The sequence below is a fragment of the Apodemus sylvaticus genome, chromosome 14 (assembly GCF_947179515.1).
Source record: "Apodemus sylvaticus chromosome 14, mApoSyl1.1, whole genome shotgun sequence".
NCBI lineage: Eukaryota > Metazoa > Chordata > Mammalia > Rodentia > Muridae > Apodemus > Apodemus sylvaticus.
In genome coordinates this window covers 46,380,080-46,395,347 of record NC_067485.1, presented here as the reverse complement: position 1 = coordinate 46,395,347, position 15,268 = coordinate 46,380,080, and the positions used below count along the sequence as shown (strand labels likewise).

Genomic DNA, 15,268 nt, shown 5'->3' with positions numbered 1-15,268 from the left:
AGGTCTCTGTAAGTCAATGGACTTGAAGTGACTTATGACTTGTCTGTCTCTCAGGAATGGGTTCTCATCCTCCATCCCTGCTCCAGTGTCTTTGTTCTTTTCTGAGTTTTGCTGTTGACTGTGACATAACGGGAAAGGCTGGTACACTCTGACTACATGCTGCTCTCCGTCTAGGTTCCAGAACCACTCCTTGGAATTCCTTGCTGTCTTCCTTTTCTCTACAGGGCACTGCCCTCTCCCCCTGCTTTATAATCCAGCTCTATTGGAGCACAGGGTGTTCTTCAGTTGCTTTGTAACTAACTTCTCGTCCGCAGAGTTAGCTGGCTGTTGATGTAAAAATTATAATGAAATACTTGAGGCCAGATGATTTATAAAAACAAGGAGTTGGTTTAGTTTATAGTTCCAGAGGTTCAATAACTTGGCGTTGTTATGAACTCAACTTTGTTCAGGCCCTCCTGGTGGAGGCCATGTTAGTGAGAGGTTATAAGGGAGAGAGGTAAGGTGTGAAGGAAGAAGACAGAGTGTCACCAGGTAGGGACCAGAAACAACACTCCCGCTAAGCCTCACCTCTTAGTCGGTCCTACCACCTTTTGACTTTTTCTTCTTGGGGATCAGTCTCCTAACACAGCAACCACTGGGGGGGACGAATCGCTTCCAAACCATAGTGCCTCCATCTTGCCGTATTCTTCCAATGCCACAAAATGTCAAAGGAAGAAATGAGTGCTACAGAAGCCTGAGGATGGCGGATGCACCAGCTACTATGGCTTGAAGCTAAATAACTAAGAGGATGGGGCGTGCAATTTGTCCCACCGCCTGCCCCCCCAAGGGCAGAGCCCAGCAAACCTTGATGAGAAGAATAGCACAGATGCCCACAGGTTCTCCGAAGCTCAGCCCTGCTATGTGCTGGCTCTGCATGCATCCTGTCTGCTCTGCATGCATCGTGCAAGGGCAGAAGCCTCAGCGAGGAGAGCATTTGTCCTAAGAAGAGCTGTTAATTGTCTTAGAGTTACTCTGTTTTAAATTCATACAGCAAGTAGCCAGCGTGTGAGAGATGCGTGCTGTTGGGAACGGCAAAGGCTCATTTGTGTGTCTAATGAAGCCTCTGAGTGGAGGCAGTTATTACTCAGAGTTTTGACTGAATGGGTAATCATGATGGATAAATTTGTGTAATTGCTTAACTAAGCAAGTAGCTTTTTGTCACTTCTAGATAATAATTTTATTGAAAAAGTAAACATCCTCCCTTTCTCTTCCCGTCTGTCACACCCTATGAGCTTGCAGGCTTTAACATCCATATGCACTTGCCCTTGTTCTTTGTTCCTCCGTGAACTGGGCGCTGTTATTTTCCTCCTGGAAGGAAAGGATGGGGAGCTGGAGGGAGGGATCTTCTCAATGGAAACCTGGTGCACAAGTGCCCTGCCTTTCTGCACATCCTATGCTTCTGGCCTGTGCGTAGTCATCTCCCAGGGACTCATTGATCTTTGTGCTTTTGTGTACACACACACACACACACACACACACACACACACTCAAATTGATAGCATGTACTTATCTTCTTTCTGTTTTTCCACCCTCCCTGAAGGCTCAAAACGCCCAGCAGCTCCATGAACGAATACAGTCGTCAAGTATGGATGCCAAATTGGAAGCCCTGAAGGACTTGGCCAGCCTCTCGAGGGATGTCACCTTCGCCCAGGAGTTCATAAACCTGGATGGCATCTCGCTCCTCACTCAGATGGTGGAAAGTGGCACCGAGTAAGCATTTCTTCCTCACGTCTCCTCTGTCCCCTGTAGAACTGCGGGCCTGGTGTCTTGTTATTCTGTCAGGCCCCAGCTTTAAAGACCAGACCTTGACCAACGTACCAGCAGGTTATGCTTTGGTGATTGCCATAGCTGTGTCTTCACACACCAGTTACCTGGTGGATCATGCTAAGAGTCCCTGAACACCTGAGTTTTCACAATACTGAGGTACATTAAGCACATGGCCTTGAAAGCCTAGCTTACATTAAACCTATAATTCTCTAGACTATTAATCCCTCAGACTCTGCTTCTCCCAGGAACTTCCTTTCTCTGTCTAGAATAAAAATCAGATTGTGATCATATGTTTTGAGGCATTTAGAGCACTCTTAAAATACTTTATAAAAGGAGTACTTTAGTGATAAAACATGTATAATTGCAATTTAAAATATTACATGTTTATTGGGTACCTACTGTAAGCAGAATGGTGGCAGGATTTTTTTCAATGTGAGCTTCATCTTTCCAGAATTGGAGTAGATTGTTATACAGTTAGAATTCAATTAGTTACTAATTCCTGCTGAGGGCAGATGGCTAGAGGCTGGGCCGGTTACATCTTCAAAGGTTACATCATCACCTATAGCAGATGAGACATTGAGCGAGGCCTGGAGGGAGCTTGTGTTCTCATAACGGAGGAGTGTGTTAGTATTTCTGGTAGAGACGTTTGTCAGTGGGGAGGAAGAGGATCAGAGTGCTTGTCCATGGGTCGTCTGCTGGTGCCGTGGAAAGCACGTGACTAGACTGATTCAGTTAATTACATATTAGTGCATCGATAAGGAGAGCTTTAGAGGAAGAGGAGGAAGAGTCACCGACTCTGTGGCTTAAGGCTGGCTCTTGATTCTCGTCCATTCTCAGGAATACAAAGAACAAATGGGTTGTTGTAGACACTGGAGACCTGTGTGGTGTCTCCTCCCTCCTCTCCCTGCCTCTCCTCCTCCCACACTCGGTATCATTTAACCTTCACAGTTAGCATTAGTAAAAGATTCTTTGTTTTTCATTCAAAGACAGTATAGTCTTACAGCAACATGAGTCTCCCCCAGCCTGTACTGCTCTTTAGAGTTTAGAATTGGAGATCTTGTCTTGTAGACAAGTAGGAAAAATGTCTAAGCCAGAAGAAGAAAACCAAGTCAAATCTGAGAGGTTAACTAAGTATTGGTGATCTGGGTAAGGCCACTGAAGGCAGTCGCCCTTGGCTGCTGTTTTGTTCTGTGTGCTGACTAAACTCCCCTTTAGACGTGGTGGAGCTTAAAACAGCCAGGAAGAAATTGAGAATGAGTTGGCAGCAGGGGATTTGACCAGGAAAAGAAAGTGCCTCCTGTGATAGAAGCGTCAAAGGGAATACAGAATGGGTGTTGTCATAGCAGCCATTTTTCTGTTGCTGTAAGAAAATACCCTGAAAGAAAGGAGAACATGTTCAGTGGTTAAGAACCAATACTGCTCCTTCAGAGGACCCATATCAGGCTGCCCACACAACCAGCTATAAATCCAGTTCCAGGGGTTCTGGTACCTTTCTAGACAATGACGGCACCCACACTTAGAAGTTCATATAAACACACACACACACACACACACACACACACACACACACATACAGACACAGACGCTTAAAAATAAAAGTAAAGTGTTTGCAATTTAAGGGAGAAAAGGTTCAGTTTGACTCAGTTCCAAGGCGAAGTCTGTCATGGTGGCTTGGCCATGGTGAAGTCCCCCGTGGTGAAGCTGAGGGAATGCTGTTCACATTGCATCCACAGTCAGGAGCTGAGAGTGGGGATGTCTGTGCTCTGCTCACTCACTGTCTCCTATTTGTACAATCCAGAATCCCTGATGTGGGAATGGTACTCCCACATAGCGGTAGGTCTTTGTTCTTCGATTAATCTGATCAAAAGGACTTGTCAGAGGTGTGTTCAGAGACCCATCTCCAAGGTGATTAGAAAGCTCATCAAGTTCATTGACTATGGGTAGCAGGCTTACCCATCCTGTTATCTTGGATTCCAGTGAGCAGGGGACCGTCCCTTTTGACTGGGATGAGTATGTCCTTACTGAGTCTCCTCACCAGATGCCACTGATCCTCCTGGCCACAGTGAGCCTTTGGGGCTTCTGCTTCAGGGACATTTGCTAACATGCTAGAGTAAGGTAGGAAGCTGTACTATATTTGCTGATATGTTCCAGTGGTAATATTTGCAAGGGGAATGCTCTAGTGGCAGGGATGATACTCGCTGCTAAGAGTAAGTAGGTTATATATATATATATATATATATATATATGCCAAAGTATCTGGGCACTTTAGCTTTTGAATTTTTGTAGTTTGAATCAGTTATGTGCACACATCTGAATTTACAAGGATGGCAATAATAATTACAATTCTAATAGTAAAGGCCCCCAGTCAGGGCCCATGTGTAATGCATCATGAATTCAAGGTTGTGGCTGGCCACTGTGTTTGGTCAATAAGCCCTGCATATCCACACCCTCTCCAATCTAGTCTCCCATGGAGGGTCAGCTAGGAGTGCCATATCACAATTCCAGAGACTGGTATGCTAAGCAGTAAAAATGCTCCTCCTCCCACTTTTCTGAAGGCTGAGAGGTGTCACTATGGTTTGTTTCCTCTGAGATCTATCCTTTCCATATTGATGGCTGCCTTCTCCCTGTGTTCTCACGTGCCTTCTCCACATGCCTGCACATCCTAGTATCTCCTCATGTTCAGACATGCTCCTTTCAAAGACACACCGGTCAGATTGGGTTAGATCTCATTTGAATGGCCTCATTCAAGGGTAATCAGCCCTGGCAAGGTTCTGTCTTTAGCTGAAGTTCTATCCTGAAGTACCGGAGGTTACAGCTTCTACATATGAATTTTGGGGAGGTCATGGCTCAGCCTGTAACACTCATCAAAGGACCACTCCTACTTTTGTTTGTCAAGAAAAGAATGTACAAATGGATAACATGAACATGCCTTGTTAAGTTCTTACATCCCACCTATCCTATTGCCTTTCCCCATAGGTTATCGTAGCCCGGTGTTGTTCAGAGTAATCCCTACACATAGCTCCGGATTGTCAGAGGCAGGACTTGCGCTCATTTACACTGAGAGAGGATGTCAGTACCAGATGTTCCTTGTGGACAAAGCACACATTTTATATGTGAGCAGCACATCTCAGTACTTATTTTTATATTCAAAAGAACACTAATTAACATGGCAATCACTTATATCCAGCCATTGCAACTTGACACGAACTGTCAAGTTTCAGACAGTTCAGGCTGCAGGAGATCAGATCTTGGATGATTTCTTTTTTGCATTTTTCTTCCACGTTCCCATCATGCCACTTTTCTGGAAAGAGAGGACATCTCTCGGGCTTCCTTCTGCGGTCCCTTACTGTTTTTGCATAACATCAAAGCCATTTTGGTTTTGAAGACTTAAGGAAGAAGGCATGAAACCCCAAGGCCCCTTTTCTCTCCTTTGCCAATCCCACATCTCAGGTGATTTATTTGATCCCCAGACACTTTTCTGATCTTTTACTTAAATTAAAAAGAAAAGAAAAAGCCATTTTTTCTTATAAGTAGAGTGAATTCTTTGTTGAACGTAGAGCAAGACTTCAATTAATAACCGGGAAACTTTGGAATAGAAACCCCTGCAGCTGGAAAGCCGTCCTGTCATGCCTTCCTAGGCAGAGAGCCTGCTGGGATTGTGGATGTTTTCCTAGCGGGGCTTGTGGAAAGTCTTAGGAAATTCTGAAAAAAGAACAGTGAAAATTTCTTCTCACTTGTAGTCATGATGCTATTCAGACAGTTCGAGCTACTTACAGTTACCCAAGGCTTCCTTGAGGTCTCCAATCCTCTAGTACCAGGAGAGGCTTGGGGTCAAATCCGTAACAAAGAGGAGCACAGTGTCTCTGGCAGAGAGCAGGACTGAAAGCCTGGGATGAGTGTTTCCATCCTCATGGGGTGTTCAGATCTTATCCCTGCATTCTGACAGAAGCATGTATGGAAACAAATAGCGGTTGTGGGGAAGGCCATTGCCCAGCACAAGCAAGGGGAAGGACGCTAATGAATGGTGGAGAATAAAAGATGGCTCCTCAGAGACTGCAAATAATATTTCTGACTTGGTTACAGAAAAGGAAAATATGTGTCATTCAGTCTAGTCTCTCTCTCTCTCTCTCTCTCTCTCTCTCTCTCTCTCTCTCTCTCTCTCTCACACACACACACACACACACACACTGACACACACACACTGACACACAGAACTATGCGGATCACTCCTCACCTCTCCCCTCTTCAGAGGCCAGTCATGGCCGGGGACAGACAACAGAGGACTTTTCCAAGAATGGAGGGCAGAACACTTACAGTTTCCTTCCCACTTGGCAGTTTGAAGGGAGCATGACACCGTAAGTGTCAGGGTAAGCCAGAACACCGCCCTGGACAGCCCAGCCAAGAGCAAAGGAAGCAATTCCTCTGCCTCTCAAGAACCCAGTCCTTATTAAAATGAACTTATTCCTTATGAAACCATATTTATTTTAAAATATATAAAAATATATGGAAGGAAAAAGATAAGAATGCTTACAAGCAATCATCTTTCTTATCTTCATGTATCACCATGATATTTTAAATAAACACATGCATAAGATTTCTGTTATTCTTTACTTTGTAATTTTCCACATATGCTTTTATATTTAAAAAATACTTGAAAAGCAGTTCATATGTAGATAATACACTAAATCAAAGGATACACATAGTGGTTAATTTTACCTGTATTGTAAGGGATTTCCATCATTTTTAGGGTGTTTCATGATCTTTTCTGATTTCTTTTCTTGAACTCAACAACTGTGACGATTTAAATGCTTTATAGGGAGTAGAGAGATAGTTTAGAAGAAAAGGGCTTTATTTCGCAGAGGTCACTGGTTCAGTTCCCAGCACCCGTATCAGGAAGCTCACACCTGCCTGTATCTCTAGTTTCAGGAATTTAGAAGTTCTCTGGCCTCTGAGTATCTGCAAACATGTAGTGCACATAAACTTAAGCATACATTACACACACACACACACACACACACATCTTTAGATTACTTTGTTAGAATAAGACCACTGGCTCAGAGGATATAGGAATATTAAACTGTTCCCAGTAAGAGCAGTTCAGCAGCTTGTGGCGATATCCTGATACTTAATTGTTCCTTTGAGCACATATCTGTCCCATTGCTGAGCTGGTTATCCATATACTTTCTAGTGTTCCTAGTAATATTGACACATTCCAGGGGCTCTCTCTAAGCTGTGAAATTAATAATTGTTGACTAACTTATTAGGCTGAGATTTTTTTCAAAAATTTAGCTTTTTTTTTTTAAAATAAAAGGATATTTTCATAATCATTTAGTGATATGGAAAGCCCTTGTGTAATTATCTTTAAAATATCATGTACCCAATCATCACATCCTTTGCCAGGTTGTTATGTGCATATGTGTTGTGTAGAATTTGCTACTGTAGTGTCAGAGTAAACTTCATCCTTCAAATTGGTTTTGCTTTCCTGAACTAGAGGTGTTTCCTCTTCTGAGTATTGTGAGATTGTGGTGGAAATGACTGTGCACACTGATGGCACTGTGGCTTTGGAGTTGTTGACACCCACACTGAGGAGGGATTTGTAGACCCCATTCCTTTAGTGTTCTTTGAGTGCTGGACAGAACTCCTGACACAGAGGTGCATGTGTGTGTGTGTGTGTGTGTGTGTGTGAGAGAGAGAGAGAGAGAGAGAGAGAGAGAGAGCGCCAGAGAGAGGGAGGGAGAGAGGGAGAGGGAGAGAGGGGAGAGGGGGGAGGGAGGGGGAGAGGGAGGGGGAGAGGGAGAGAGAGGATGGAAGGAGGGGGAGAGAGGGAGGGAGGAAGGGAGAGAGAGAGAGAGAGAGAGAGAGAGAGAGAGAGAGAGAGAGAGAGAGAGAGAGACTCTCTCTAAACTCTGTATTCCAGTGTGGAAGTAGCTTCATGATGTTTCAGAGTAACAGAACAGAAAAATACATTGATGAAATCATCAGAGAGGCAGGTTACAGTGAAGTTGGAGAGTGTATTAGATGCCTCTGAGGGTATATGATACCACTCTTAGCTTTGGGGTTGGTAGAGAGACTACTGCTCTGCTAATAGTTGAAAAGGTTTCACCTGAAAGTCACAAGGATATTAGGTCAGACACACAAGTGAGAAGAGATTGGTTAATAACAGGGTTAACCAGTGCATTAGTCCTCTAACTGCCTCAGTGGAAGCCTACTTCCAGGGACTTCCTAGAATATTCACCAATAGGGCTGGCTCAACAGTAGTTTGTTAAAGATACTCTTCAGAGAGAGGGAGGATTATGACTGTCATGTAAATATAGATATGATCATGTGTTAAAAGTATTTGCTTTACCCATAGAATATGACTGAACCAGACAGTCTGAAGTATTTTCAAAGAAAAGTCAAAAGAGCCCAGATTTATAGGTTGCAAAGGAATGTTGAGAGGAATTGCAAATGGATGCAAACTGGTTTTCCACAAGCCTGAGGAAACCAATTAAATCACTGGGAGAGACAGGACAATAGCCTTGTTAGTTATCTAGAGGATACAGAGCTGTACAATGCCTTCAGGTCAGCCCGGGAGAGCCCGATAATGCAGAAGGCCGTGTTGCACACATTTGCACAGTGGTTCATGGAAACCTGGGTGTGCTCCTCCAGCCCCATCCACTGTTTTCTCAAGATCAGATCCACAGCCTCTCCCTCGTCATAAACACCCACTGGGTCCTTTAAATTTTGGTCCTCTTGAAGCCACATGGTGTCTCTGTGCTACATCTGGCCATTTGATTAGGTCTAGGTATCTTTATTGTGACATTTCTTTAAAATTTTAATTGACTAATAAGTGATTTGTCAGAAACCACTATGAAATCATGCAAAATTGAACCTGTCACCTCAGTCTCACTCCAGATCTGACGTTCTTTTCTAAATGACATGTGTCAGTGGTGGTTCCCCATGACTGCTCTGCCTAGTCCTGTCTGTGCATGGTGCAGTGCCGTCCGTCTGCAGCACCGACTCTATGGTCCAGTGTTCATTTGTTTTATCCTTTGTTAATGAGATGTTTGCCTATCTCCTTGTCATTTTTGTATAACTATTCTAGATGGGAGCTCAAGGATGTCATGTTGGTATTTTAAACTGGCCGTGGTTAGCACAGCGACCAAACTGAGGTTCATAAATCAGGTTTCTATGACAACCCCCGAGGTTTTTGTCCTTAAAGTTTATAGCCACATCCCCCTTTACAGCCAAGTAGATTCTTTATTCCTGTGTGTTCAGTAGGTTGGCCTCTGTCACTAGTATTATTTATTGCATGGTTCTCTTCTCCTAGGCTTGGCCCATGGCTCTGCATTCTCTGGGTCCTTCTGTCTGTCTCCTATTATTTTCAGAACATTGTTTTCTTTTTTGGCTCTCTACAATGTTTCCTTTATTTAGCTTTTTTAAAACCATAGTCCCGACATGAGACATTTTCCAAAGAAGTGCTATTTCCCTGTGGTTCCATTGGGTTCTTATGATGTCCCTATCATACATCTGCTTATGGAAGTCTTCCTTACTTCTTTGATTCTGCCAATGCTTTTTTGATAAAGTAATGAAGTCAAATAATAAACATTTTAAATAAACAAAGGGAAATGAAAGAGAAGAGGACAAACTTACTTTTCTGTTTTATTAATTACATAGAGTTTAATTTTCACGTGGCTATTTAGGTTTCTGGAGGAACTGCCAGCAGTATGGAAACAGACACAGCTCAACACTGTCACCGTCAGCAGCCTGTTGCCTTATCTTTAGATCATTGACACACTGACAGATGTCAGGTACTTTGCTTTGACATCTGCAGTAATGGACCAGGCATTCAGGACTTGGACTTGCTGGAACAATGAGGCAGAACTGGAGATTTTGTTAAAGACATTTTAGTTCAAGTCTTGGCCTGACAATTGAGAGGGAAAGAGAGTATCATGAATAACATACGGATACACCCAAGAGCATAGAGTACACTTTCCTAAGAGGATAAGACACACTCAAAAGTGGGTATGGATTAGTCAAGGGAGGCATAGAGTTAAGGCATAAGCAAGTGTGTAGGTACAGCTTCTCTGGGGAGAGTCACAGAGTAAGACATACACCAGTGTGGGTATGGGCCCTGCCTGCCCCGAAAGAGATTCATGATTAATTATCTTGGTAATGGGCATGCATACCATTTTGCTAAGCATCCATTTTTCTCTTTCCTCTCTTTTTATGAGTGAGATAGGTGAGCGTGCTTTGGAGACTCCTAACCTGGAATTAGGGTCTGGTAAGGAGACAAGGCCAGGGGCACCTGTGCTTTCCCAGGGGTTTACTACATGCTCCTCCTTGCAAATGGGCTCCCAGTGAGATTCCTAGAAAACTGCAGCACAAAGATGGGGTGGATGGCCTGGTCCAGTACTGCTGTCCAGTACAGCACAGGCAGATTTAACGCTGGAGGCATCTGGCTGACTTGAGAAATGGAAGGTGCCTTGAGAGAATTAGATAGTCTTTTAAGTCTTTACCTGTGTCTTCTTGAGCCTAGGAGGTTTCTGCTGCCTCCCAAATTTCTTTTTCTCAGTTTAGTCATCCTAACACTTGAGGCTGAGGCAAGAGGGTAGGATGATTGCAAAATTGCCTGCATTCCATCAAAGAGTCTGAAAATGAGTAAGAAGAAAATATTTTAAAGTTCTTGAAACATTTAGAAGCCCACGTGTCCTTTGTTCAGTCAGGTTTGTCTGTGGTAAGCTCCATCCCGAGCCTCACTCTTAGCTTCCTGATGATCATGGTCCCTGCACTGGCTCTCGAGAGATGAAGACATTGCAATCGACGCGGACTTTATTGGAGAAAGAAAATAAGTTACTTTTAGTCTAGTCCTTTTGTCACAGTTTCACCTGTTGCAAAGTCACCCATACTTGCTTCCTGGAGTTTCTTTCTCCATTGAACATGCCGTCTTTGTTTGTGACTGTTACCATTGTTACTGTTGAATGATTACGATGGCCCATGTTTTTAGATGGATAAGCGTTTCTACTGGCCTGTATCTAATCCTAAATTTTCTTCTAGATAGGTTTATTACATGAAAATCACTGTTCTGAAGCTCATATGGCTGTTCTTAATTTTGCAGACGGTACCAGAAGCTGCAGAAGATTATGAAGCCCTGGTAAGGATGCATCTACTGATGTGATTTCATACTTTATTTACTGTGCCTAATTAAATCCTGACGTCTCATTTCATAATTATGCATCTAGATATTTTGAGTGTTTCCCCTTTTTGTTTGATGTTCTTTTAAACAGTTTAAGATAATTTTTAAAAGATTTCCTTTAGTTGTTTACTGTGGCAGAAAGAGTATTTTTATGATTGTTATCACTAAGTGATCAAAGCTGAACCGCTCTTTTCCTTGAGAAATGATACGTGTAATTTTATGCATTACTTCAAATAAGATGTTCTCCTTTGTGGCCCATGTGCTGTTGAATGTTAGCATCTTTGACTTTCTTCAGTGACAAGGAAAGCAAAAGATTCATATTAAAAACCAAACTAAAACAAAACAGGATTTGTACATAGAATGAAAATTATTTAAGTCTGAAAAAGAAAGTTTTCTCACCCATCTCCTACGTATTAAGACATCTGCATTGATAGTCATGTCTGGAGGTGTTAGAAGATACCTTCTTAAAAAGACATTTTCCTTACTATTGAGAATTTACTAGTGTATAAAAACATGACTATTTGCATATCTAATCACCTACCAGCTTCCCTCTGTGCCCTGACACAACCACTTCCCAATTTGTTTTGTGCTTGCTTTTATGTTTGCATGTTTTGATAACCACTAAGTCGGACTAGCTCTGTCCATACATACAGTCATCCGTGAAAAACCTCCCAGTGGTCACACCCTTGAAATAGAATAATTGTCCCTTACTCAGCCACTGCCAACTGCTAGTAGCTCCTCAGTAAAGGGTGGGTGCTGGAGAGTTCCTCTATGAGTTCTATGCCAGAATTTTTGTTGGCATGACCTTGTGCAGGTCTTCTCCAGGTAAGCACAAATGGGTGTTCATGAATTTGATTTCCATATCATATCTAGTAGATAGCATTTCATAGTACTTTTCCCCACTTTCTGGTCCTCTAATTATTTTTGTTCCCTATTATGCAAAGTTTCGTAAGAGTGTGTGTGTGTGTGTGTGTGTGTGTCTTTGTAAGGATGTCCCACTTAAAGACTTATTTGTTTAATTTGTGTATATGTGTGTATGTATGACTGTATACTAAATGTGTGCGTCTCTGCTATAGAAACCAGAAGAGAGAGCTGGATGCCCTGGATCTGGGGTTACAGGTGGTTTGTAAGCCACCAAATATGCATATTGGCCACTGAACTTGGGTCTTCTGGGAGAAGAGGAAGCACCCCTGACTGTGGGTCACCAAAGGCAATGGCCATCAACCTGTGTTGCTTTGGACACTTCTGGAGCTTCCTTGACTAGAAGCCTGAAGCTTCACCCCTACTAACTAGCATTCTTGGAGCTGGAAGTCATTTTGTATGGTACTGGATGAGGAAAGCAATGATCCCGCTCCAACCCTAAAACCTAAAACTGATTTTAACCTGTGCTGTTCTTGTACTCCAGAGGGGGAGAGATTAACCAGAAAGCATTACATAGAATTGTCAACTAACTAACTAAAAATCTAGCTTATTGTTAGCATACATACATTAATTGAGATGAAAAGCAAGCTCTTCAAATGGTAGAGACCTAACAGCAGATAAAAATTGGGCTTTATCTGAAAGTATGAAGAACACTGAAAACTGTCAAGTGTATGTAACTCTATGAAGATAAAATAAAGTGTACATTTTTATTTGAAGATATGTAACTGTATAAATTGAAATTAAAATTCCATTTTATTATAGGGTTTATGATGTATGTAGATTTTAAATATATGACAGTAGGAGTGCAACAGATGGAGACATTAAGAAAGATACTGTAACAAGTGTCCTATTGTGTAATAATTCACTTAGCATAAAATTATAAACATGTACTTCAAAGTACAGTGGAAAGATTAAACTGAACTGCTAAACAATATTTCATTAATTCAAATGCAATGTAAGAGAAACTGAGAATAAAATATATCTGGGACAGATAGAAACCAATTAATTGACATTTCAATCTTAGAGTACAGTAAATGTAAATGTACTATACATTTTATTAAAAGGCTAGGATTGTGAGAGCAAATAAGGCGAGATGACTCCAGACCCAGACTGTCTATAAGATACATGGGGGCACCATACACATTTGAAAGTGCAACGGAAAAGTACATATTTACACATGCTACTAGTAATATATGAGTGGTTTTATTAATATCAGGAAATATAAGAATGAAAGGTAATATGTTGCCAGGAAAAATGGTGTAACTAATAGTGAAAAATAAGTCATCAGGACACATAAAAGTACTAAATATGTATGAAACTGACATAAACTGCAAATTCATGGAGCAAAGCCAATAGAAGCAAGTAAACCCGTCCTGTCAGTTGAGGATTTAAAGAGCACTGCCTCATAATGGTTAGGAACCTTGGTAAACCAGTAAGATAAAAATGCTGTAATTAACATCAGTGTATATTGTTTCTGGAGTGTCATCCTTATTAAGAGGAAAATATAGATCGCGATGTATGTGAAATGTTCATCAAGGTGGATCAGATGTAGATCATAGTGAGTCTCAAGAATTCGAAATTAACTTAAATTATGCAGATTATGCTTTTTATCCCAAGGACATTTACAAGAAGTCATTAATAAATAGCTGAAAATATGCAGATGACTGGAAATTAGAAATCATGCTTATTTATCTAACAGTTGAAGAACAGTAACTTGGTAGAAAATACAAAATAATTTGAAGCAATGATGCCAAAATTTGCGTGTTCAGGTAAAGGGAGTGTTTAGAGGGGAGTGTATACTCTTGAATGCTCAGGTTGGAAAAAAAAGCTAAGAATAAGGAATGACACAGAACTGGAGGATTAAATGGGAAGGAGTCAGAAGGGTACAGGAGAAATACGGGTAGGAACTCTAAACACTAAAGGCCTTGGAAACCTACTGCTGTAGAGGCTTCCTAAAACAAATGCATATATGAAAGGAATTTGAAGGGAGTTAGCATCTTATGGGGTTAGGGGTGGGATAATGGCTCAGCTAGACTCCTTATGCCACCAAATAAAACCTCCAGTGACAGGAATGGGTTATAACCTGTTGAGTTGTTGTCCCATAGACAATTCCAAACATCATATAGACATCCCATAGACATTCCTAGCTATTGCCAAGGCTATTGGTTATTCTCTGAAACTAATAGGTAAGGTCTTATTTCTGAAGACAGCACTTTTTTGCGTCATCAGGTATGGAGAAATTGAACTGATGCCCAGCCTGAACCTTCACCCCTACTCACTAGCATTCCTGGAGCTGGAAGTCATTTTGTATGCTACTGGATGAAGAAAGCAATGGTCCGGCTCCAACCCTAACACCTAAAACCAATTTTAACCCGTGCTGTTCTTGCACTTGCTGTCACAGTGGCTGTGAGTTCATATGCTACAGTCCTGTTAGATGTGCTGGTGAAAGGGTGCACAAATGTTATGGAGAAATCAACCACTTCTCTTGATTGGATTTAAGGTACACTCCCTGAGATGGAGCCCCATACCTGACACTGCTAAAGTGGCCAAGAACCTGAGACTAGATAGGTCACAGGCTTAGGAGAAAACTTACGATTCTGCCAAGGGAGCATAGCAATACAACGATTTCTAATGACGAATTGCTTTACCCATCAGTACGTGCCCTGGTTAACCTTCATCAGAGAAGCTTGTTTTATAGTTAATGGGAGCTAATACAGAAACACACAAATAGACAATGAGCAGAGAGTGAGACTTTAGAGCACTTAGTCTTAAATGACATGTCTTTATCAAACCCCTCCCTTCAAGGCTCAGGGGTCTGCAGAGAAGGTGGAGGAGTCAGAGGCAGTAGATGATACCAAGGAAACCACATCTTTCTGATTCAACAGGACTGATACTTATACAAACTTACAGAGACTGTGACAGCAGAAACAAATCAAATAGGATTAAGTAACTACAACACAAAGAAGCTATTTACAATTGAATTGATACCTCCTGGAAAATGAAAATCAGTTTTCTCCAGTGGGGTGTAACTGAGTCAGTTAACCACATTGCAAGGCAGTGCCCCAGGCCCAGGAGTAGTGGGCCAATAGAAAATGGGCGCTGTATTTGGGGGGTGGGGGTGGGGGGGTGGGGCGTGGGTGTGGGGCTTGGGGGTGGGGCTTGGGTGTGGGGCGTGGGGATGGCATTTGTCTTATGTTGCTGTTTGTATTTTTGAATTTTGGTTATGTTTTGTTTTTTGAGAGACAGACAACAACAAGACATTGGTAGCTATGGAGGTGAGGAAGACCTGGGAGGAGTTGAAGGACGGGAAAGAATATGATCTAAATATTCTGAATGAAAAAAATTAAATAAAAAGGAAAAAAAATC

The 15,268-nt window shown here is 42.0% G+C and overlaps 1 protein-coding gene across 2 annotated transcripts in view; it reads left to right on the top strand.

Annotated features, from left to right (window-relative positions):
- The window catches only part of Elmo1 (engulfment and cell motility 1), a 516,925-nt gene that overhangs the window by 158,368 nt on the left and 343,289 nt on the right, over nt 1-15,268 (top strand). For both annotated transcript variants that reach the window (XM_052156292.1, XM_052156291.1), the window contains exons 6-7: nt 1,580-1,749; nt 10,904-10,939. In XM_052156292.1, the coding sequence (XP_052012252.1) occupies nt 1,580-1,749; nt 10,904-10,939 (206 nt within the window). The remainder of the gene's footprint in view (nt 1-1,579; nt 1,750-10,903; nt 10,940-15,268) is intronic.